This window comes from Cydia splendana, chromosome 5 (genome assembly GCF_910591565.1).
Source record: "Cydia splendana chromosome 5, ilCydSple1.2, whole genome shotgun sequence".
NCBI lineage: Eukaryota > Metazoa > Arthropoda > Insecta > Lepidoptera > Tortricidae > Cydia > Cydia splendana.
In genome coordinates, this window is record NC_085964.1 from 4,281,867 (window position 1) to 4,308,596 (window position 26,730).

A 26,730-nucleotide genomic window follows, 5' to 3' on the forward strand; every position below is an offset into this window, starting at 1 on the left:
GTTTGGTATGTTTCTGTTGATGTCTAAAAGTCTGTGTCAACCTTACTGTGTTCTTGGGCGATGTCGGCATTTACGCAAACATCAAAGGCGTCGGTCCACTGTTACTTTTTACACTGTACTACTACAGTCATAATAGGTACCTATAGTTAAGAGGACATGTAGGTGTGTTTTATGTGTTTGAGATGTATTTAATGTATTTGTTGTTTATTTGATGGTCGTTAGGGTCATTATTTTACATCATCTTGTAATTGTAACCACTTAAAATGTTTCAACATCGAAAACGCACTTATTTTAGGAGCGCATCAATGACTCACATACTTAGGGCCACTTGCACCATTCACTAACCCGGGGTTAACCGGTTAAATCTGGAGTTACCATGGTTCCCGTACAATTTGATACTGGGCTAACGATTTAACAGGTTAACCCCGGGTTAGTAGGATGGTGCAACGCTTTTAGGGCTAGTGTGTCTTAGAATCAGGGTAATGTAATAAAATAACTCTTTAATTATTTAAAATCTTCTTGAACTTGGAATTGGCTGATTTAGACGATTCGAGAACTCGCATGCAAGTTTCATGCCATTGCGGGTTTTGATCGGTCGAGCGGTCGGTTGAACTGGATTTATCCAACAGTCCGCAATGTAACTAAAATCGCATGCGAGTTCGCGCGCCGTCTAAAGGGGCCCACTGATTAACAGTCCGCCGGACGGTATCGGCCTGTCAGTTAGAACAAAATTTTGACAGTTCCGAACAACTGACAGGCCGATACCGTCCGGCGGACTGTTAATCAGTGGGCCCCTTAAATCAGCCCCAAGGGCTCATTTAGTTTAGCGAGTGTAGTTACATTGCGGACTATTGAGGTTACATCCAATTCAGCTGACCGATCAAATACCGTAATGTAATGAATCTAATGAGTTCTCGCCACTCCCCCCACTTAAGTTGCAACTAAAATGCATTCGTTTGCTGTAGGTGCTTGTTGTCTGTCGTTCTGCCTCATTATTTCACATACCTACATCCCGTCACCACTTAAAATGTCCCAACACCAAAAACGCATTACAACCAACAAGCCCCAAATCCGTAGCGCATCAGTGACGCACAGATAGCGTTAGTAGGTCTCGGAACGGGGCCAATGTCAGTGTTGCAAGCGCCCGCGCACCCAATGTCGTTTTATTTCCTACTATGTACTGCTGCAATGATGCGTTTATACTGTTTCAAATGGTGTTCATTGGTATTTTTGAATATTTTTTTTAACAAAAGTACATACACAATTACAATGATATGGTTTCGCCAAACTGCTTGACAGTTTATTGGCGAAATACAGCACTCTTTACTTATAAAACTATAACTTATATCTATGTATTAAGGTCTAATTTGGGTATTCGCAATGTTTTTTTATACACTTTGTATTTTAACTTAATCTATTTTCTTTGAGAAAAGAATTCATTAACCATATTTTAACTTTACTTTTAAACGTATTTACACTTTTACACTCATCTTCAGATGTTAATTTATTGAAAATGCGCGGTATAAGGTACTTTCTCGTCCTTTGCCCGTTTAACATGAGAATAGGAGTAAAAGAAGTAAGGTCGTATCTTTAATAGTTATTTACGATATACGTGCGAAACGTAGGAAATATATTATTGGGGATCACTGTACTGCCTCTCTTGTAATATAATTTTTTTGAAATAAATATATTTTGAATTTTTACACGTGTATCGTATAACGTTTTACAGTAGGTACATATTAGGTACATATCAACGGCCTCCTAGCCTAGTCGGTAGTGACCCTGCCTTCGAAGCAGGAGGTCCCGGGTTCGAATCCTGGTAAGGGCATTTATTTGTGTGTTCATCACAAATATTTGTTCCTGAGTTATGGATGTTTTCTATGTATATAAGTATTTGTATATATGTGTATATTATATATATCGTCGTCTAGTACCCACAACACAAGCCTTATTGAGCTTACTGTGGGACTAGGCCGATCTGTATAAAATTGTCCTATAATATTTATTTATTATTTATTTATTTATATGGCCGTTTCAGGAAATTACGACGTTGTTACGTAATGTGCTTATTATAGTCCAGGGTGTCGTAATGGAGCACCAGATGTACTGTAAAAGTATTTTGGATAATTTGCCATAGTTTTATTCTTTTCGGAGGCATTTTTCCTTCCTTATCCTTCCTTTACAGAATGCTAACGGGAAACAGGATACTTGATACATAGTTATTGGATGTATAGGTATCCTCGTTAGACCCAGGCCAATTTTAGTGCTTTTGAATATGGAACTTTCTTTTATTAATTGTTATAAATATTACATTTGCTAAATTGCTAACGATAGGTACTCCGAAAGGTACAAATACAGGGCTTTACCAGAAAAATATACATATTTATGTAAACCTTGTATGTACATATTTGTGTTTTATGTAAACCTGTTTATATGCAATAAAGTGACATACATACATTTATAATGTCGTAAACCACAGATTTACGGCCATTAGTACAATATTTTAAAACATTTTCGGCTAAGTACTTAATAGTAATAATAAGCGGACAAATTAAAACATTAATCATACATTATTTATTTGCGTGTATAGGGTCACATTACAGTAAAGTGGGCTCTCAAGGAAAAATATAAATACACGTGTATGATTTGTATGACATGATGCAACAGTATATAACTGAAGTAAATCCATTTTAATCGCCGTAACCGATACGCGTTACACAAAATTAACATAAACATAATGAAACGGTCCAACTACCGACTGCCGTATTCGAACTTCAAGATATTCACAAGAGACGACACGTACTAGATCCATTCTAGATACGTTATAGTTTAGATATCAACTAGTTCTCTTTTGCAGCGCAATGCCGGCAACCAATGTCACTTTTACGTTAGATAGAGTAAGATATCTATTAGATGTGAATTGGATCTCTAAGTCATATCCTGTGGAAATCGTTCAACAGTATCTCCAGAATCGCGCAAATGTCAAATTTGACAGGTTAGATCTTAAACATATCGTTATCGTATCTTGGTGATGTCTAAAAGATGTCTAATAGATGTCTATTTCATAATCCGAATTGGGCCCCGAATACGTTTGCTGTAGGTACCAAAATATTGTTTCTGTATTAAATCTGTGTAAGGAAAGCGTAGGAGGAAGTATCTCCTACAGTTATTAGTTTCATCACCAATGTATATTTACACATTGATCTACTAATCCCAATTAGCAAATTTATGAACTCGCACAAAACAATAAACGAAGTGTAGACCTTAGTTTAATCTTCATAGGGTCCGTCTAAGCTAAGTCTGCATCGACTCTACAACGACAAACTGTGACATTGCCATTATAAACGTATGTAACATATTAATACATTTATTACTGTAGGTTTGACTGTTACTAAAATATCTCTACATGTACTTATAATGACTATTTATTTTATAAAGCAATAACAAGTACTTACCTAATATAAACAAGAAAATTAAGCCTTAAGGTAAAAAGTATAAACTAAAATTGTAGTTTTATTTCTATATGTAGGTATCTATTTTGACTTTTCTCTAGTTATGCATGTAATTTCCCGTCGCCGTGAGTCAATTCTTGGTTCTCTTTCTATCTTATTTCGCCTCATGGTCCATTTGAGATTTAAAGCCAACCACTGACTAACAGGCCGCCGGACGATATCGGCCTGTCAGTTAGAACAACAATTTGACAGTTCCGAACAACTGACCGGCCGATATCGTCCGGCGGACTGTTAGTCAGTGGTCGGCTTTATATCCAATAGGTATTCGAAATGTCAAAATAAAATTCAATGCCCGATTTGAATTTTAAGATACGTCAAATATTACTTAAGTCTAGATACGATATGGATTAGATATGTCAGTGCCAAAAGAGCCTTTTTTGTTTGAAGAGACGTCACTTTTGACACTAACATATCTAATCCATATCGTATCTAGGCGTAATATTTGACGTATCTTAAAGATCGAATCGGCCTGTCAGACATAATCATCCCTTTACCATCTAAACCGTTCTAATTAAAAATACAATAGGTACATCGTTTATAAAGAAGAAACATTACCGTAATAAATTTGTCATAACAACCCTGTAAGTGGAAGATTATCGTTAAGCCGGTCATTTATCAACGTACCATGGCCTATCCCAAGTGGATCTTTTCGGGCTCGGGGTAGCTCCGAGATATTGTGATAAGATTGATAACTGACCAAGTCTCGAAGTTCTATTTAGTGTTTTTGGGGATATACTTTCGTGTTTGGGAGTTTTGTTTTCTTTAACTTTGGTATTCTGATAAGGTCAAGTCGCCGAAATGTTTTAAGTTCGTATTTACTCTGTGTATTTGTTATATAGTTTCATAAGACGCGAAAAGAGAAAACCGAGAAAATGTGCTTTATTAAGAATTAAAAGGAAAGCTGTTAAGTAGTATCGGAAAGATGAAATAAATTGTATTTTATAATTACTTAAGCTCTAGACAGCGTTTTGGGTCACGAATTTACGTGTGTGTACCAAATTTCAACTTAATTGGTCAAGTAGGTACTTTGGGAGACAATGAGCTGTGACAGACGGACAGACAGACAGACGCACGAGTGATCCTATAAGGGTTCCGTCTTTTCCTTTTGAGGTACGGAACCCTAAAAAACATCCACGGCTACCTGTACCTCTGTCGTCCTTACTCAGCGAACTTTCCTTACCTATTTAGTCACCATTTGTACAATTACAATTTTATTCTAAAGCACATTTAATAAATTCGTTAGGTACTTGATATTTTTACTGGCACAGATTCTAACGTACTATCAAATTCGGCGATATCTAGGCGGCAATGTAGGTGATACCACTATCAGATGCACAGAGGGCCCGAAGGTGAAGCGGCAGAGATACGAGTCGAGATTACCGCATAGATCGACCGTCTGAACTATTTCCACACTGATAAACGAAAATAAAACTTCATTGCATATAGGTATTACATTATATTTGGTCAGATATGGACCATCATTTTTGATGTAATTGAAATTTGAAAACATATTGTAAAGAACCCTTAAACTGTGATATTGGCGCATCTTTGAACATTTTCTATATTTTAGTGCTGTTTCGAACATTTAAAATGAAACTAAGAATATGTTAATTGAAACGATAGTCGTAGGTTTTTATTCTAATCCATTAGTGCATCTACGTCAAACAAGACACTTAGCTAAACCTATTATACTAAACACTTGGCGCATAATCAAATATTAAATGAATGACTTTAAAAATCAGCTTAGCGTCACGTATTGTCGATTCAATATGCAATTACGTCCAATTTAGCGCAAAAAAATCATCAGCCGAAAATGGACTTTGTCACCAACAAATAGAAGTATAAATAACATAATCATTTGCATAAACATTCTTAAATTTTACCGCCGGTATCAAAATACAACCTTATTACGAGGTTGTAGAGTTTTAATTTCATTGGTGTGGTAAATAATGAGACAAGTGCAGAACGAAGCAGAGATCACGAACAAGGAAGTGTTTGCAGCTCTGCCCTCCTAAGCTAAAAGGATGTAATATTTTCATTGAAAACTTAATGCAAATACCGCTTTTTTACCCGACTACGGCAACGCAAAAGGAGGGTAATGATTAGCTTAGGAGGGCAGAGTTACTCTGTAGGCGTAGGCGGCGCTCGGCCGTGCAGCGGAGCGGATTAGGCTGCCTGCGGACTTACGATTATTTTACGCGCTTTGGGGCTGAATAACTTGCTTAACGATAAGAAAATGGTACAATATGCAAGGTATTTTCCGCTTGAAAAATACCAAAAATCGGATATAAGTATTAAGTTTTTTAAGTGCCGTAAAACCTCCCAACTATTTATAGTCCACAAGATCAAAAGGAAATTAAGTATCAATACCAATGTTCCTTTTGGTAACTCCGAGATTTTTCTTCCATTTATAAACACACCTTGTCTTAGAACTACAATAAATACAGTAGGTAAAAATTATAGACTAGTAAAAATTATGACTGCTATTCGAGAATCGGGAAGTGTATCTGTCTATCCCATTTCTCCTGTAGTGCACGGTCAATTTATCTTCAATTCAGTTATATACTCGTATATCATATATTTGAATTTAGTGCAGTACTATTTTGGCACTAGTGATCTTTAAGGGTGTGTAGAGCGCTAACACCGTTATCAAAACAATGCTACTAATAGAGGCACAACTACACATCGCAGTTTGTTCTGGCGCAGTCACTCAAGGCTAACCGTATTTTGTTCCGCGCGGCTCGGCTGACGTCACCGTCCAGATGTACTTCTGGCTTATTACACTTATCGCTTACAGAGCTAGGGGTCAAACGAACCAGCCCAAATATGTTCTCTAAACCTGTAATAACTGTGCGTCATTGGAGCTCAAACTTATATTGGTTCTTCTGAGGCGAACGTTTATCTGCATAAGGCATGGGAACATAGTCCTGCTGTTATCAACGAGGAAGATACCTTTACTATAATAGGTTTGAATTAATAACACTTTGGGTAAAATTACCTACTTTATAGTAACGTCAACTAAACCTAGTACCTGGTATGGCATGGTTTAGGATGAAAGTGACATCATGTCGTTTCCGTTCTTTTTCCTCCTGCATCATTGACGTAATGACTTCAGTGTCAAGTGTCGATTGAATAATGACTACTATAAAATATACTTATTCAATGATATCTTATTCTGATCTAGAATTTTGTTGTATTCTAAATAAGTGCATTGTCACATGTCTTATGTAGTAAACGATACAAGAGGAGACAGTAGGTACCTGAAGTAAAATTCAAGGGAAACTGACGTATGAATAGAAGAGATACATTTAAATTTGATGCGCATTATGATTTTATGTGTTACCTTGAGAGTCAGTTTGTCATAGCACTCGTAGGTTAGTAAAAATAACAAACACATTTAGGTAATACTATCATCAACGTCAAAATTACACTTACGATCATTTTTATTTATTTATGGTCATCATTGTCATCAATTTATAATTGAGAGCAATAGAAATATTAAAAATGCTTCCTGAATGTTGTAGTAAAAACTTTGTACTATAAATCCCCACTGTTGTGTGTTCATTATTTATTATTTTGTACCTGTAATGGTACACTCAACAAAATAGAAGTATTTAAATAACAAAATGAAACAAGATACAATGATGATGACAAATGCATTGTAAAACAATTGCTTCTTACTATTAGAACAATTGCTTCTTACTATTAGATTTTCATTTGGTTGACCAATTTGACCATATTATGATGTCGCGGTCAGCTTACACCCTACTCGTAACTTGACATTGTTCAAAAAACTTTGCACAACAGGCATTGTGAAAGTAGGGCCCTTGTCAAAGTCGCATGAGAAAAATTATAGGTAAATAATATAAGACACGTGGCAAAAACTTGCACCGTTAATTGGGCCAGCCCTAAAACGGAGAGCACGAATGTATGATAAGATCGGCCTCAAGGATCATATTTAGTCTACACATAGATATACTATACGAGTACAAGGAAATATTCTACAAAGCACGAATGCACTAGAAAGCAAAGTCGCACACGTTGTTTACCCATAAAGTTCATAACAAAGCGTCGATCCAGTATCATATAACTCATATAAAACGACATAATTATAGCTTGGATCTCCATTGAGTGTTCGCGGAATGCACGGACCACCTTACTTTTACTACGTAGGTAGTACATACTCGCATCCGAGATGTGTAGTTACTACGACAATGTAGTATTTATAGAAGTCTAGTCAATAAAAGACATACTACGGCTACTATTTATAATTGGAGGCCTTTTATTTTTTATTAGTACTTAGTACTTTATATGAATAAACTTTAACCTTGATAATTGATTTCTCTTTGTTGCAATATATGTCACAGGTTGTATTGTAAGTTAGCGATACTTTTTTTAACGCCGCATATTTTGGTGAACAAATAATGTATTCATATATTATGACTCGGTTAAAAAATGCTACATGTGTTAAACATAAATACCAATATGTTTCAATACATTGCAACTGAAATTATTATGATATGTACTATAATAATGATGATACGAGTTAATTATTTGGGTCGTCGTTAGATCAGTAAATAATTATGGAGATCATAAAATTTGAATATTCGAGTAGGAAGTTGTTTGGATTAAGGACATCGCACGCTCCAATGGATAATAATCTAAAATGTACATCTTAGTGTTCAGAACCTTCGAAAATTCCACAATGAATATGTAAATATTTTATTTTTAACTTGCACATTTCCAACTCAATAGGCGTCGTTCAGTCCTTAAACGTACGAGCAATAAATTCATTGATGATAGTCATGAGATGCCGTCATAGGCCGTTTATATGATTAGGTGCGTACTACAGGGAATTCAGATCTCAACGGCGTTGAGTCTTCTTCAAATTGCGGAAGGATTTTTTGCGATGATGCCGCGAATATTAAAACTTATTTAACGTGATTTTCGATGAAGATTGATTTACTTAGAAATACTTTATATCTTACTTTAGGACCCACTGAGATTATATTTAACTAGAAAGCTACGCCTTGTCTTCTCTTCATTAAAACAAAAGAAGACTGATTATTTTGTTAATACTCAAGGGAGTCTGAAGAAGCATTGCACGTCTTTTGCGTATACCTTTATTAAAAGTGTAGGTGTAAGTAAGCGTATCTATAAAATATGTTTTTATCTTTCCAGGCCGCCAATTCAAGGCTCACAAAGTAATCCTAGCGGCGTGCAGCAAGCATTTCCAAGAACTCTTCGACACCGCACCGCCCAGCCATGCGGGGGCCTGCTACGTCATCCTCGAGGCCACCACGGCGGACAACATGCAGGCGCTGCTGGAATTCATGTATAAGGGCGAAGTCCACGTCAGTCAGGATGCGCTCTCCAGCTTTCTTAAAAGTGGGGAGAACTTACAGGTTGGTACAACGAAAAGTGTAAGGGCGGTTTTAGACTAGCGTTTTATGTATGCTCGTATAGACCAAATATAGGGAGAATAAAAGCGCGTGTACGCTCGTAAAAACCAAGTGTAGGGAAATGTAACGCGCGCGTAAGCACGTACCGCTGGAACGACCGTATACGCGTAGAAAAATACGCTAGTCTGAAACCGCCCTAAAGCTTCGGCTTGGAATGATTTGGAGAAAAACGCTATTGTCTACGGAAGATGGGCTTTAAATGTGGCGATCCTTGGGGGTGGCGATCCTTGGGGGAGGCGATCAGCTGCATCTGCCACCACGGCGGACAACCATGCAGACGCTGCTGGGGTTCATGTACAAGGCGAGGTCCATATCAGTCACGATGCGCTCTCCAGCTTTCTTAAACTAAACTATACTGGTGTAGAATGGTAGCAATTATAAGATTTATAAGCGTTGGTAGCCTTTATAATCTGGATTGACTTGATAAAGTCGTTAGTTGTCTTTGGGTTTTAATTGTAGCGACCCATGAGGGAGGGGGGAGGGTTGTTCGCCGTCATATATTTTTATTTTACAATAGTGTGTAATACCTAATTTGTCTATTAATTATTTCACTTCTGCTAGGCAGTGATTAAACTCTTTTCATAGCCCGAAAAAAAGCACTAAGATTTTTTTTTGATAAATAAGCAAATTTTGCACTTCAAACTTCAATTAAAACTTGTTTTAAAAATCCGACAAGTAAATCAATATTGAACGTTCAAATTCAAACTTCCCAAATACCAGTTTTTCCAATTGTGCAAATGTCAAGTCAGACATTGAAAGCTAACATTCCCCGACACGGCTTTGTAAACAGTCTGAGTTACCAATTAGCAATGCAAACGGTTTTTTGCAAACTCTCTGCAGGATCCGCATAATCCAATCTAGGACCCTGTTTTAGTTCAAATCAATAGAGTCGAGAAAAGTATACGTAGCGTTAATAAATAAGGCCACACTTTAGTCCTGTCAGGTGACCCTCAAGGAATTAATCTTAACACTAGAACATTTCCAATTTCGGTCACAATTGTATTACAGATCTATAATTCCAGAAAGAAACCTTAAATAACAATATCCGTCAAACACTTTCAGGTCAAAGGCCTCTCAATGGAGATGTCACAGGACGCATGGGTAAAACAGCAGACACAACAATCCTCAGAACGCCACCAGACTCGCATAAAAACGAGCCCAGTGTCCAACACAGGGAACTGTGACGGGTCTGAAGCGCAGCAGTCGCACACGTCGTTTGCGCCGATAATCCCGGGCTACGGGCTGCCGATCCACGGCGGGGGTGCGGGGATGGGACGCTACGCGCCTCCTGCGCATGTTCCCTTACACCCGACGCCGCATCGAAGACCCGCGCCGCCTAAAGCATCGCCGTCTCAGAGTCCACATGCTAGGAATTATAGGTAAATTCACATAGAGTTCTTCTAGCTAATTCAGTATCGTCTTCATAAAGTGTGGAGTGCCATAATAAACGGTGTATTTTTATAAAAATTTGATGTTTCTGATGACACTTGATGTTAGCTTGACCCAATTGTAGTTAAATATGTTTATTCTCGCGTTTTATGATCTTCACAAAGGTTTTCTTTACGTTCTCGGCTAGGTCTTGACTATCCTAGAAGAAATTATCGGGATTGTCAGACAATGCTGATTAAAATATTGTTTAATAGGAAGAAGTTTAAGAAAGATATTCTTAGTACTCTTCCTTTTTACGCAAGACTCGCACATTCTTGCATTTGCGAAGATACCCGGTAGTCATCGGGAGGTATGGTGCAACTGTATATGTAGTAATATTGATCGTTGTGTTTTCAGACAAAGCTCATCATCGTCGCACTGCGGCAGCGTGGCGGAGGAGCCGGACACGCGCTCGTCGCCCGGCGCGGGCTCGGGCGCGGGCGCGGCGGGCGCCGGCGCGGCGGGCGGCGCGCGCTACGACGAGCCGCCGGACGCCGCGCAGCTCAGCGCCGTCAAGAACAACGGCTACGAGCGCACCGACGACCTCATGGAGCGGCGGGACACCGACCAGGGGGCTGAAGGTACGCTTGCTTCTTACCTATGTTCGAGAACAGAAAAGACCAGGCTATGGAAACGCCATCTAGAACAACTGCTACGAATGAACCGACGAACTCTAGCGACGGGACACGGACCAAAGGGCTGAAGGTAGAACATAGCAAAGCCTTCCTTCTTATATTCAAGAACTGAAACACTAGCAATAACGAAGACTAAGAACGGACGGGTAATAATATCATTGAGCGATGGGACATTGGATTGAGAATCGAAGGTAAGGCTTGTCTAATACACCACCACTTCCTTTAAGAACTGAGACACAACAGGCTGCGGCAACATTGTGAAGCAGACCGAGCTCATAGACCGACGGGACACGGACCAGGGGGCGGAAGGTATACATAGACACTTCTTTCCAGAATTGAGAGACGCCGCACTGCAGCAACAAGAACGGATGACTGAAGACCTTTTAAAGCCAATAAACAGAGACCGGGAAGTACAAACACTTCACATACTCTTTTTGTTCAAACTCTGATATATATGTATAACAGACTGCAGTAATGGACGAGGGATTTTAAAACTGCACGCGTGTGACTTAAACGTCTTTAACCGCATCAATATCTCTCGTGATTTTATATAAACTTTAAATACTTATTTTTTTAAGTTGTTACACATCTCTCCTTAATCAGATCACAATTGAATTTTATTTCACTCGTCAAAATACATTATTATGAACAAACAAGTATAAAAAGTTTACATCAAACACTATTTACATGCCTAGTAATACTCAAACTAAACATACAATACAATATTAAGTATACTTATACAAAGTTAAGTCTAAAGTAAAAAATCTAGAAATAAAATTAATGGTTACAAACAAATATGAAGTAAAAATATAGGTATAAAATAAACTTGCCTATAAATCCCCAGTCACAAAAACTCATACAATACTTAAAATTAGCCAACTGATTAAATAAAAACGCTTCTCAAAGTATTATATCGTCTCTCAATATTTGCTTAAAATATGATACCTATATATTTATTGTTGAGTTAAGAAACAGCATCGCCTAAAATTATTAGCCGTCATAATTATAATGTAAAGTTCAAGACGTACATAAGACAAAAAAAACTAAGAGCAAATTGGGCTTTTTTTGTTTTTTTGATTATTAGTTACGATACCTACGAGTTTTTTATTAATAAAATTGTACAAATATTACATGCCAATTCAATGTGGACGGGGAATATTTACTGTGGTATTAATACAATGTCAACCATATTATTAATTATTATAAATAGATTTAATGTTAATGTTCGATTTGTTTTCATAGTTATATCGATTACAATTTTAATTATAGTGAATATAATTATTATATTTACTCATGTAAATTCTTAGTTTTTTTATTATTTAATAGCTATTGATATACAATAAATTGTGTAAAAATATTTTCCACAATGTCAATATCCAAAGAAAATGGGGCCTACATTCCCCTAACCACTTAACGGTGACAAACGGTTTGGTGCAACCCTTGGTTAATCATTTATGTTGTGTTCCAGATTTACGGGTTAAAAACGAGAACGACTACCACACGAGCGGATACAACAACGCGTCACCGCCGGCCGCGACCATACCGCCCAGCTACCACGACAAGCCCGCCACCTCGCCTGTGCCCAAGCCCACCGCTGACATGACGTGGCCCACGAAGATGATCACAAGCAAGTCCGGCGGCATCGCCACCCCTGACGGTGAGTGCTGCCACCTACCATTATAACGTCAGACCAAGCTAACTCTGCACAGACATGGCAGTGACGGAGTATGACCACAGAATAAATAATAGTAAGAAGAAAGGAAACTTCCTACAAAACCGAAGTTTGACAGCGCCCTATATGGCACCCTTTCGGCTATTTATGGTTGTCAAAATTCAAGCCATTATCTTATCTGTGGTCGTGCACGCAAAGGGACGTCAAGTTGTGTCAACCCTAATAATTGCTCGGAGATTGCTCCGCTCAACGTTGGCTGAGCCGAACGGAGCAGAGTTTGCCCGAAGGGAGGTGTTTCGCACCCCTGGTATGACGTGAAAGGTATTAGAAATGAATGTGGAGGAGGGATGTAAAGGTCTTCTGTACAAACAGCAACACTCTTAACCTGTCCATCGGTAGACCTTGTCTTTAAAATAAGGTTTACCAACTGTCAGTTAACAGTGTAGGCGGTACGCTAGTGGCGCATGGCGCGGCGAGCGGCAAATCCAGGCCGTTCATAAATTTGGTCGAGCGCAATGTATGAATGGCTATGATTTGCCGCTCGCTGTGCCGCGCGCTACTTGCGTCCAGTCCGCGGCCTAAAGGGGCTTACAGATTACCAGTTCGCCGGACGATATCGGCCTGTCAGTTGTTCGGACCTGTCAAATTTTGTGTTTAACTGAGGTTGATACCGTCCGGCGAACTGGTAATCAGTGGGCCTCTTAAGAGGAGAGGAAAACTAAGGTAAAGGTGGATGGGCTGTGTGATGGATGATATGAAAATAAAGCATGTGATTTAAGATGACGAACGAAAGAGAGGTATGGAGGAAAAAGACATGCTGCGACCCCAAGTGAATGGGAAAAGGCAAGCGATTGATGACTCGATTCCTTTAATTAGAACTCAGTTTGAGACTCGTATTATCACTACTTAGACGCAGTTTAACTGTAGATAAAATTTTATATTTTACATTAGTTATTAACAGTGAAAGTTCAATGTCTTTTCTTATAATTATTTCGTAATTAATAATTCAAATGTATGAATGAAATATAAAAGTATCTATAATCATCCTTCATATTAAATTGTCATACAGTATCATAGAATAAATAATTCTATTCAATGGGCAAAAATGCTGTGTATTCAAATGCTCGGTCAAGGCCGTAAGCATCGGCAACCGTCGCATTTGAATTTTATATTTTATTAGTTAACCGTCAAAAATAATATGTGAAAAATACAGCCGTTGACTTGCACACGCTTTCTGAAAAAAAAAAACCGGACAAGTGCGAGTCGGACTCGCCCACCGAGGGTTCCGTACTTTTTAGTATTTGTTGTTATAGCGGCAACAGAAATACATCATCTGTGAAGATTTCAACTGTCTAGCTATCACGGTTCGTGAGGTACAGCGTGGTGACAGACGGACGGACGGACGGACGGACAGCGGAGTCTTAGTAATAGGGTCCCGTTTTACCCTTTGGGTACGGAACCCTAAAAAATGATGTCATATTTTGCGAATAAATTTTCAGTCTATCCGGAGCGGTCAATTTCGCTACTAGATTGGAGTAATCGTATCGTGTTTTAGTTTCTTAGTAGGGTACACCGTCAATTACTGGCCACCGGTTAATAACTGGCCACCTTATACTAAAAATGAATTACATTCACCTATAAACAGAAATTTTAGTATAAGGTTTCAATAACTGGCCGCCTTTCAATATTCATTCTTAGTTAAGGTGGCCAGTTATTAAAAAGTGGCCAGTAACTGACGAATTACCCTATTTACGCACTTAACCGCTAATGGACGCTGGCGAGTATAAGTACATACCTACTATAAGGGCTGATTTAAACGGTGCGCGAACTCGCATGCGAGTTTAGTTACATTGCGGACTGTCGGTTACGTCTAACCATTGTCTGTGCGTCTAACTCAACCGACCTATCAAAAACCGCAATGTAATGAAACTCGCATCATCTAAATGAGCCTCAAGTGAGCGACTAGTAATGACGCGACCCTCTCGTTCGCAGGCAAGAAGCTAAAGTGTCCGTACTGCGAGCGGCTGTACGGCTACGAGACGAACCTGCGCGCGCACATCCGGCAGCGGCACCAGGGCATCCGCGTGCCGTGCCCGCACTGCTCGCGCACCTTCACGCGCAACAACACCGTGCGGCGCCACATCGCGCGCGAGCACCGCCACCAGGCGGCCGGCCTGCACGCGGCCGGCGCCGCCGGCCCGCTGCCCAACCACGCGCAGTAGGCCCCCCCGATATACCTCGTCGAAGCATATTATTGTAACCGGTAATCTACCTCAAAAATTGATCTTAAGGTTAATTTTAATCGTGCGATAATTGTTACTTAATTCCCTTGCGGCTCGGGCCGCTCGCCCGGCCCGGGTCGGGGCGGCGCCGCCTCTCGGTCTTTCGAATATGTCCGGTTGACTGTGAACGAAGTTACCTCTCCTCGGCCGGTCCGGTCGCCCGGTGGCCGGACGGTCCGGTCGAGGATCTTAGAAATGATGTTGAGACTGATGGTCATAGGCTAAGTGTATGTAAATAATAGGAGAATATTGTGTGACGCCTTGGCCTAGGTTGAGACACGCGTTTAGGTTCGATGTGGCAAAATCTCTACAATTTTATTTTCTACACCGTTTCTGGAGCATTTTTATACATATTAGAGTTACTGATAGATAATATTTTACTTGTAGTCCGCCGGGTTAAGTTTCTGCAACGCATCTGTGATACGATAATAGACGGGCATTTATTTTTCGCTTCTAGTTTTGCCACATTGTCCTCTCTAAGGGTTATAGAACTGTAGATTTTTAGCAGTTTTGTACTGTACAGTGAACTTGAACGGTTTTAGTTTGTACGAAGTACAATTTGCCGATAGGAAAGTAAGTAGTTAGGTAAAGAAATAAAATGGTGTTTTAATAATAATGCACGTGAGATGCATGAATGTGTTTACAGCCCATAGTATCTGTCGTTCCTTCGATCCGAGCGGGTTGCCTTGTAACAATTCTCAAAACCGACCTACTCCGCGACGATTGCGCCTAATTTGATTGTTTTAAAACGGAAGGAGTCCGTTTATAACGATTAAATTATGTCAATTTTTATCGAATTTGATAATAAGTCTATTTTTAATTACTTGACGCATAAAAATACTAGCAAACTTGCGTTGTTACATCGCCGCCGCCGGCTCGCTGCACGGGTGTTACTATTGAGACCAAAATTATTATATGTTTCAAGGGGATGGTATCGATTTTAACATTCCGTTTTGTTTTTTTTTCTTTTGTCGTAGTGCATTTAGGTGAAGGCCACTTACATACCTTTAATATTCCTAGTCATTTCAGTGCAACCACTTGAGGTTTTTTTTTATTATTTAATGATAATTTAGGGGTGGGTTTCGGGTCATTGTATTATATGTTGTGTGGGCCCGCGGCTCGCTCTGTACTTGAGAAGTAACTATCCTCTGCAATACATGCTCTTTAGTTTTCGTAACTCAGATGGGACAGTGCCAAATATCATCAATTTAAGTTCACATCAATTTATTTATTTTATATTATTCTTTTATTTTGTTAAGTGTGGATGTAGCGACTGTGTGTTATATTCCTGATATTTAGGAATACGCTGCATTCATATTTATAATATTTATATTTAGGATACACTATTAAATGTTTATGAAGAGACAACGCCTTCCAAAGGCTCAGTGATTTTATTTTAGTGATTCTAGTTTCTGTTAGGTTACCATGGGAAGACAGCGTTTTAGTTATCTTTTAATGGTTTCGGGATATTATTGTTTTCAAGAGTAGTTAAGTTCAGAGTTTGGGGCCGGATCCGTCCGCATGTGAAATAGTTTCGTCAATAATATTGTTCACTTTACGACAATGAATTAATTTATGACTGAATCAAACGTAAATAGAGTAGTCGTAGTATCCATAGGTTATAATTTGACAATGATTATGAATAGATCGAAATTGCAGAACGACACGGTATGATTTGGCCCAATTGTTCATCTCCGTTTTGATATTTTAGTAGTTACCAATCTATATGACTGTGAAAGATTTACCTCATTCAAATTTATAAAAGCAGACTTCTATTTTCTATACTTATACTTATATTGACGTTTAAGTCCAGTTTCTCTGTAATGTTCGATAAGTGACTCAGTTTTGATTTCAAAGGTTGGATCGGTTTTGGATAGGTATTTAATCGTGGCAAGAGATCGCAGGCCAACTGTCCTGTCTCCCGACAATACAAACTTTATAATAATTATCGCACAGAATAATATTTTGGCTACTTTATTGTATTTGTCTGAGATCTCTTCGTGGGTAGGGTGGGGTGTTTCATGTTTAGTTGGCATCGTTTCAATAATTATCATCATTTTGATCGTTTCTCAAGCGGTCGCTTTGATTTATGATTTAAAAAATCATTGATTTTGTGGCATTATTTCGATTTTAATGTTAAGACAGAAATATTTTGCTATTTCGCTTATAAATTGTTAAAATTACGTTATTATTTGTAAAGTGATTTCGAAAAAAATAAGGAAGAATTATAGTTATATTTTTGTCTTTTCGGTTATCTTATGAATTCAAAATTCATAGTTGTGATTATGTTCTTTTCGACATTTAATGTTTTTGTGATACATAAAAGAGAGCTGCATAAATGCATCACGTTTTTTTTAGCTTTTGTCGTTTCTTTTAAGTTGAATGATGGGTTTAGTCGTAAGGCAAGTCGCGAGCGATGCTTCGAGTGGCACTAGGTTCGTCGAAATCATTATTGGATTTACTTTCTATCTTAAAAACCTAAGGTACAAATTATAGATTACAAATCGAACGTCAATTTTATTAATAACCGTTTATTTTTAGAATAATTTGATGTTTTCTTCGAAGTACAATATTCAGTATACTTGGGATAATGGATAACACGTCTAAATTAAGTTGAATTGTTAAAGCTATTAGCGGACAAATTACTAGAGGGTCCCTATATAGTTATAATGTTGTATTTGATGTGATAGGTGAATTCACATTTAGTCGGTGTCTGCAATCCCTACACTAAGACTTGGCCGAACTCCCCAGAATGGCTATAATAACTCTGTAAAGATGGCAACGGTGCGGTGAACAGTAGGTACTGCGGCTCGCTCCGACTGACCGAGGCATATGGCGCGCATCGGCGGAGCGGGCTCGGTATCAGTGATTGAATACAAAATTAATACAAACTGCTTTTAACTTAATAAGGGAAGATTTAACCAGTTTAAACACTTTCCAGTCAAACCCTTGTAGTACTGTAAATAGGGATCGATTGGAAAGTGCTTACGAGTTTGTTACGACATCTAACATCTAACAAAGTCGTCCCTGATAAGTTTGCCATTTCATTATTTTAGGATATTCGAAATTTAAGGAATCTGTTATAATTTTGTTTGGAATAGTGATTTGGAGGCAACAGTGATTTGAAGTTCAAACAGTTTACTTAATTTAGACCAGTGGTGGGCAAAGTACGGCCCGCGGGCCAAGTGCGGCCCGCGTAAGGATTTATCTGGCCCGCCGTCGGTCATTTAAAAAAATGTATAATATGGCCAGCAATATAATAAAAATACATTTTTGCTGTGAATCTGGCCCTCTGAAATTCCTTCAAGTTTTGGCCCCTCATGAAGAAAGTTTGCCCACCACTCATTTAGACCATGAAAGTCGGACTGGTCTACCAATTTTACTTGAATTGTTTGAACTGTTTCTACTTGTCTCCTTACGTTGTTGGAGCCTGATTGTTTTGCTGGAACAAAACTGCCTTTGCATTTCATTTGCTTATCTAACGGCTCCACTTTGAGTTCTCTATGATAAGTTTACGTTTAGTTTAAGTTTTTAATGTTAAATCGCGATATGTCGTGATGGTAAAGCCAAAGATTGTTACGGGTATGGTGACCCTCTGCCGTCACACTGGCTGTACAGTGACTACACATTCAACTTCCGTCTTTAAAAAAAAAGACATTTGAATAAAGAACATGTTGAAAAGTCGTTGAACGTGCCCCACTGTACAGCCACTCTAGCTGATAAGTTAATCTACCTCGAGAAATATAACATAGTAATAAATAAGCTTTTAAATAGATTTTTATATGCAAACGGTATAAATTTAGTGTGTAAGCGTGTTGCGAAAATTAAAAAAAAAATTAAAGTACAAACTATGCTACCTCAGGATTCAACACTTTAACGACTTGAAATTCTATAAACATCTCCAGATGTATTTAAGAGTATTTACAAACTTAAGATTTCTATACTCATTGCGAGACGATTTAATACTTAAATAATATGGACTGAACGTTAGTGGAACAAATATTGTTAAAGCTGTTGTAAATAATGCTCATATGCGTTCAGATCCGAGGCTAGCACAGACGTGAATCTCGGTGTCCACCGCGTCGGCCCGCGGCGCGGGTCGCTGTTGATGTCGCCCCGCCGCGCGGGTCGGGCGGCTCCGGGCCGCTGAGGTGTCGCTCCTAACCCTAGGCTAAGTTGTTAATTAGGCTAGTTTTAATAATCTCATAGACACTATTCTACCTCATTTCTTAAGCAAAAGCTTGTCGGGGAGTCGGCCGCAGTCGCAGTACTCGTAATCTAATTGTACCTTCCTTCACTCTCCGGAGTATAAAACATTTTTATTCGTAATTTTTATTATTATTACTTTTTCCCAGTTAATTTTTGTGTTACATAGATGTTACTATGTTTTAAGGAGATGAAAAATGAAAAATTATTGTTTGTTAGGTTTCAGCGAATTAAAAAAATTGTAACAAAATTATTTTTTGTTTCTTATTTTTGTTCCCTTTTTTCTCCCTTCCGTTTTTGATTTATTTTTAATTTATCTTTAACAAGTTACACCCGTCCATCGTGTTTAGTATTTATTGTAATAAATTTAAGTACATTATTTAAGGAATTGACGTTTAAGTAATATTCATAAAATAGTTGCACTTAACTGGACAGGAATTATTTAAGTAATCATTCGATGTTTTTATATTTTAAGGGTGCACTTACATTGAATCGATCTCGGGCGATCTCGGGGATTCACCTCTACGAATTTTATAATGAAGAAAATATTAATGTTCTGTCGCATTTAATGTAAGTATTAAATTAAAATGTTAATGTTATAACAATCACTTTCGGATTCACTAGAGTTATTCACGAGACACAAACCTGACAATAGAGTTAAGAATGGCGAGGCCCCACGCCGCCGTACAATCGCATCGGTGTTAACTAATCGTACTTAAGATGACTATAAATCTGTACCTACAAGAATAAATATATTGATGTTTTATAATAGCTAGCTCAGCCAGTGTGGCACGAATTATACCTAAAGTCATCCAAGACTGTAAATACAGCATTATTCTAGTACATGTTAACCGTTAACGTTAAGTTCGGGTGGGCTAAGTCTCGATGTCTTTACTATGTTCTTGGTGTCAACTTTGTGTAAGTGTGGGCTATCTACACAAAAAAAGCGAAAAAGGGCAAAAACAACGAGCAATCTTTGTACAACAACTAAAGTACAAATTCTCAAGTCTTAAAAGTTAATGCCAGTACAAATTATGGTATCGGATTTTATGTAAATGTTGCCAAAATTGTATTTTTTCGGCAATTATAATTTTAGGGTAAGTGAGGAGAGTACAAAATGGTTCGTATTTAATTCAGGTCAGTGCGGGTTCCGTGGGGGCTAGCTGCGGTTCCTAGGTTTCGTTTCGTTGTTCTGAGTTGGTAGGGCAGGTAGTCGAGCGGTAGTAGGTACGAGTAAGCAAGGTGAGTTAGATCGAGTAAGGTATGTACATTTTGTAAACCAGCATGGTTGTAAAACTAAGTAGGGTTTTGTATCTTAGCAAGTTAATGCTTAGTAAAAATGCGGTCATCGGTGGTCTATGTCTGTAAAAGGGAAAGTGATTGTCTGTGATTTTTATGCGACTTTTTTATATAAAGGAAAAAAACCTTAACAGTAAGAATAGCACTACTTGTGATTTTTACATTAGGTATTTATTAGTTGATTTCTTTTTTGTACTATACGATAGGAACGTAGCTGTGGTGTAGTGGTGAAGCGGGTTGGATGTGCATAACATATGTATAGCTGTCTTAATAAGTATTTACATACAAGCTGATATGGAATCGGTCGATGTTTGGCAAATGGTTTGACCACACGCGTTAAGTATTGTGTTCGAATTGCGTGTACTTCTGACACCTTTAATTTGAATTTAGACAAAAAAAACGTTTTTCTTTATATGCGCTTTAATTATATTAATTTAATAAAATATCAGACATACTCAATGTTGGTTTCACATTTTCACACGCAGAAGGTCAGTTGTGTGCTCTTCGAAAATTAAATTCACTTATATTAGAACTCACTAGGCGGGTTAATTTTATATAAATTATAGTGCTTGGCACTGCAAGTGTTGGGCAAAGCAATCAACCTTACAGAATTATTGGCGGAAGTACGCGTGATTCGCTTTTATATTAGCGAAATGATTTATTGAATGATAAATGTATCTGTAATAATTTAAATGGTTCTAGCGAATTTTTTAGTGTCCTAATGATAATTTGGCGGATTACGTTTTGTTATGTTGGTTTGGGCGTCGGTGTTATGTTTGCTTCGTCGTTCGGATACACGTTTTGGGTATAAAGTCCATAAATGTCCATTCTGCTTGACTGATTCCTTCGTCCCTCGGGCGTATCTCATATCGGTGTTACATGTAAGCGTGTATTCGGACATTAAGCTAAGTATATGTTACCTGTGGAGAATACAGGTACATAATTCTATTTGTCCACGATAACACTGCGGTAACGCAGAGGCCTCGGCCTCATCACGAACCTAAAACCTGATTTAGATAATAGTTATTACATGGAAGAAAAATTTGATCCACTGTGGAATTCTTAATAAAAAATTGTTGCTAAAATATGTCTTGTTGTTTATTTAACCTTGTGTTAAAGTAATTAACTATATGTTTAAAAACAATATAGGAATAAAAATACTCAATGTAGTTTACAGCCAGAACATAATTTGGTTAATTAGGGTAGAAAATACAAGCGCCTCTGTCTACGATAATATAATGGAGTCATGTACGATTTGCTATTATATTAACTATAGGCGATCATAACTACGTAACAAAATAATATGTATTTTAATGAGTAAGAAACAATTCATTTTCTTAAATTAGATATAAATATCCATGAGAAAAAAAAACCAGTACCTACCCATACCCACTTAGATAACTTCTATTTTATATGCACCTATTGTCAAAATAGGGTCGAACTTGCAACATTCAGAAGAATACAACATTTCAAAAATATAGTAGGTACCTATAGCATAAAATATATTTTGGTTACTTGCCTATTTGGTACCTATACCTACTTACCTGTATTCACGTTGATACGTAATTAATACTAGTTAATATAAAATATATTTTACAATGGCATTACAAAGAGCAACTTTTCACAACACCAAAACACAATATTAATAATTTTAAAACTTTTTTTTAAGCAACCTATATATGTATCTTGTAGATTCGATTCTTTACGTACAATCCAAAAAAAGAATTTGTCAGTAGAAAATGGCGGCATATCAAAAAATCTAGGTAGGCGATCTTCCATAGAAATTTTCAATTTCGTACTTCCAAATATTATCAATGTTTGCCAGACTATACTAGGTAGGTACTTAAGACGAGTAGGTATAATTGAACCGCTTCAAAAGCCGTTTGTATCTAATAGCTTTTTAAACTAAGATCAGTAGCCATGCGATAAGGAGACGTAAGTCGTACTTATTTAATCACTTGCTAACATTTGTAATGTATGGCCGAACCGGCTTAGCTAGATTCGGTACTGGCAAATACGTACTTAACGTTTTAATGCCAATGCTGAGTAAGTAACAAACAAGTGACATTTTTGCTGAGCACGACATTTGAGGGTTTCATATGACCACTAAGTTGCCCTTGGCTTTCTTGGGGCTCGATTTGACTCGAGAAGGTGGCCATATCTCGGCCAAACTATCTGTAATGAAGACAGATCATAACATGTTGTGTTGTGTTGAAAAATGTTTGCTGTGACATCGCCACATAACATAAAATGTGAAAATGGCGCCGTGTGGCGACATAACATGACATAAATGTGTTGTTTTCAGATTGGAGAATCTCTGAATATAGGAGATCCAAGCTTTAAGGGTGAAATTCGGTGCACTACCTACCTACTACCTGGCAGCAGGTACTTGAAGGTACTTTGAAGTAGTGTCGAGGAAAAATTAATTAGTGATCTGAGAACTCATGTACAACCTTACATTTGGTACATTTCAGCGCTACTTTTCACTTAACTCTGCTTACTTAAGTAATTTAGAAGACACTAGTACCTACTTGTTACCAACGCAACCCAAAGTGTGGTCACAAAATAAATAATAGTACTACCGTAGTGTGGTCTTTGATAATTGAAGCAATAAAAATAAATACGATTATACGGTGAATTGCTTCATTAGCAAACTCATAAATGCTGAATCCTAATATAAATCAATCAGCACCACGGCAATAAAACTAGTCCATTAAAAACCAGAAGTCACTACAATTTTGTTGAAATATGCATACAAAAACCAATCCTGAACAATTAATTTTGCCCGCGAATCGGGCCTATTTTTTTTAAGTCTGACGAGTGGCTGATATCGTGGGGATATATATAAGCGGATGGTCGGAGGCAGCGGGCATCATTTAGTTGATTATCTCAATCCGAAATGGCTGCTAAGGTAACTCATTTTATATTATAACAATAGTTGGTAGTATTTTGTTGGGTATACGCTGAGCTAACGTACCAGTATGCGGTTATATTTCAGAAGTTGGACAGAGTGTATAATTATTTTTTGAGAAAACAAACTTGATAGCAAAAGTTCAATAGTTTACATATTATAGCAATGTATTAAGTTACGTATCCTCAATAAATATGTAAAAATAGAACGACTTATTTCTCAGACATGTTGCATAAATATACAACAGTTCGTCCTTTTGAATTAAAATTCAGAGCACGTTCCTCAAAGAATGTCAATGCCAATAGGTATGGCGATCTGTCGAAGCCTACTCACCTACTTACATTTTTGTCTTTTTGATGAAGTATTTATTTTCCCTATCAAGATCAGAAGTTTGATGATTGATACAAATGCACCAAAAAAGTTGTCTTGCTTCTGTTGTTTTTTCAAAGATTTTTTTTTGTGTCAAGGTGTTTACTAGGGACTCTATTTTGGTTGAGCTGTATAGAACTTATAAATTAAATTTGATCTTGTTCCAGTTCGTCATAGTGCTCGCGCTGGCGGTGGCCACCCAGGCGTCAGTGGTGCCGGTGCCTGTGGCACGCACAGACGACTACACCAGCTTCGCGTACGACGTTGCCGACCCCAACACCGGCGACTACAAGAGCCAAGTCGAGACGCGCGTCGGCGGCGTCGTGCAGGGCCAGTACTCGCTGCTGGACGCTGATGGTACCAAGCGTACCGTCGATTATTCCGCTGATGATGTCAATGGTTTCAACGCGGTCGTGCGCAAGGACCCTGTTGCTGTTGCTGCGCCTGTTGTGAGCGCGCCTGTTGTCAGCGCGCCGGTAGTTGAAGCCGCTCCCGCTGTGGTTGCTGCGCGCGCCTCCCCTGCGGTGTACTCTGCGGCTCCTTCCGTGTACTCTGCTGGTCCTTCCGTGTATTCTGCTAGTCCTGTCGTGTATTCTGGTGCTCCCGTTGTCCGAACAGTTGCTGCGCCTGCCAGTTACGCTGCTCCAGTAGCATACTCTGGCTACTCTGCACCTGTTGCTTACTCCAACAGCATTGCAAGTCCTTATTACCCTGTTCCTTACTCTACCTATTATTAATTCCTCCAAACTGGCCTCAACGAAAATAGGTACTCAAAAAATCAATACTAAGTCATCGTTGTAAATACTATTATTTTATGTAAAATAAAAAGTGAAACTACCTTAATCTCTGTTGTTTCATTAGATCTCGTCTTATTTAAACCATAAATGAATCGTTTCTATTTAAGTAATAAAATATAGACTATCTTGTGTGCAATTTGAGTAATACGATATAGTTCTGACGAAATCCAAGTCACATAAGGACCTTGCCAATTTACTACAATTACCTATTTCATTATTAGCTTTTAGTCCACCATTTCCTTATGGTATCATGTTCCGCTTATGATGAATTTGTTCGTATTATAAATCTTACGTCAACTGGCATTACGGAATATGGCAATTATTTTTACCTTTTATTATTTCTACACTCTCTGATTTATAAAATACTAATCAGCTTTAAGGAGCCCACTGATTAACAGTCCTCCGGACGGTATCGGCCTGTCAGTTAAAACAAAATTTTGACAGTTCCGAACAAATGACAGGCCGATATCGTCCGGCGGGCTGTTAATCAGTGGGCCCCTTTAGTCCACGATGTCAAGAGTAATTTTATACATCAAAAAATCAACTGTAAGGTGTTACATATATAGTACTTAATGAAAATGTTTGGTCTCATTTTTTTTAGTAGAAGAAAGTTAGACTGTTTAAGCAAGGCATAGGTAACAGCTGTAAACCATTGTACAACCACTGAATAAACCAGCTTTAATTTGGAATCTATTGTCCGAGAACACGGTAAATTAGTGAATGAGATTTGTTCTGGCTGTTATGGCTCTTATGAACAGGTGGGGCTGAATTGCAACCGCATATCTGTCTTCATACCATAGCAAACATTTTCCGTAAAATTAATTTCTTTGCTAGTTAAGTGAGTCGTGTAACGCAATTAGATCGCATTGTCATTTCTAAATATCTCACAAAAGTTTTGAATATGATAATAATTTACAGAAATATAAAACAAAACATTTTACTCACTTTTTAAAATAATTAGCAAATATCATATTTTACAGTACATGTGGTGATAATTTAATTACCGCCCTAGTGCGGTAACTAGTGCGCACTATACGTGCGTATGTCGAAAATTGAAAGGGCCACAGGGTACTGTAAAACGTTATACAATACACGAAAAGGTAATTCGCAACTCGTGTCGATTGAAAAACACTCCCTTCGGTCGTGTTTTAATTTATTTATTTCTCGTTGCGAATTTCCTACTTTTCGCATTTGTATCGTAATGTACCGTAAAACGGGGTGAGTAGGTTTCGCGGGGAGAGGTGGGTTATGAATGGGGAGAGAAGGTTTGAGAGGGGGGTGAGAAGGGATTTTAAGGCTACTGCTACAAAAATAATGTATTCCAATTTAAAATGGAGCTATAGTAATACGCATAATAAAAAAAAAAACGATTCAACAATCTTCCAAAATCACCTTTGTATGAAAACCCGTCTCACCCCAAATACGAGGCACTACGGGGTGAGGTGGGTTTTCCTCTTTATCGTCAAATTTATGAAACGGAACTACCCAAAATAAAATAAAAACTAAAATACAAACGTCCGGAACACTTATTATAATATATACACCATTCAGTTTCCATATGTAAAAATAAAATGTTATCGAGGTTTGAATTTCAGTTTTGACCCTACTCACCCCATTTTACGGTACTACTTCATACTGGAATATTATTATGCCTATCAAGTGCGACACTTACAAAAGCAGGCGGTCTAGCATGAGTTGCGTTCTCGGGCGCGACTTCATACATCTTGCGCGATTTCAAGTATGGACTCGCGCGCGAGAACGCAGCTCATGCTAGACAGCCAGGTACAGTTTCCCTTAAAGGAAGCGCACAGAACCGTCTATAGTGTGGGAAGGCATCAAGGTCCCTTTATGCTCCATTTCTACAACTGCTATTATTTATGACTACCAACACGCATAGGCATGGAGCCTACGCAGTACTCGCTATTTTCTTTGTTCTTGGCTGCATTGACATTTTGATAAAGGTGTTATAAAATAATAAGCAGTGTGAGTGACTCACTTTTACCTACTTTCTGGGGCCTGTTTCATTTGATATACATACATTTGTGTACGGTAAAATTAGGTTACTAATATAATCCTATAATACAAATGGTCCAGTTTTTAACGTTGATTATCAACGAGCCTTTTGGATTTGTACTCATTACATTTCATTTTGTTGCA

At 38.1% G+C, this 26,730-nt stretch overlaps 2 protein-coding genes across 2 annotated transcripts in view; both read left to right on the plus strand.

Annotated features, from left to right (window-relative positions):
- The window catches only part of LOC134790446 (zinc finger protein chinmo), a 151,230-nt gene extending 131,780 nt beyond the window's left edge, over positions 1–19,450 (plus strand). Inside the window, exons 4-9 of the mRNA XM_063761253.1 lie at positions 8,694–8,917; positions 10,037–10,353; positions 10,760–10,983; positions 12,506–12,694; positions 14,702–18,149; positions 18,342–19,450. Of these exons, the coding sequence (XP_063617323.1) occupies positions 8,694–8,917; positions 10,037–10,353; positions 10,760–10,983; positions 12,506–12,694; positions 14,702–14,931 (1,184 nt within the window). The 3' untranslated portion in view covers positions 14,932–18,149; positions 18,342–19,450. The remainder of the gene's footprint in view (positions 1–8,693; positions 8,918–10,036; positions 10,354–10,759; positions 10,984–12,505; positions 12,695–14,701; positions 18,150–18,341) is intronic.
- Positions 19,451–23,380: 3,930 nt separating this feature from the next.
- LOC134790427 (cuticle protein-like) lies at positions 23,381–24,535 on the plus strand. Its single transcript, XM_063761194.1, has 2 exons — positions 23,381–23,407; positions 23,944–24,535. The coding sequence occupies exons 1-2, from the start codon at positions 23,396–23,398 to the stop codon at positions 24,511–24,513; spliced, it is 582 nt and encodes a 193-aa protein (XP_063617264.1). The 5' UTR covers positions 23,381–23,395; the 3' UTR covers positions 24,514–24,535.
- Positions 24,536–26,730: the final 2,195 nt, after the last annotated feature.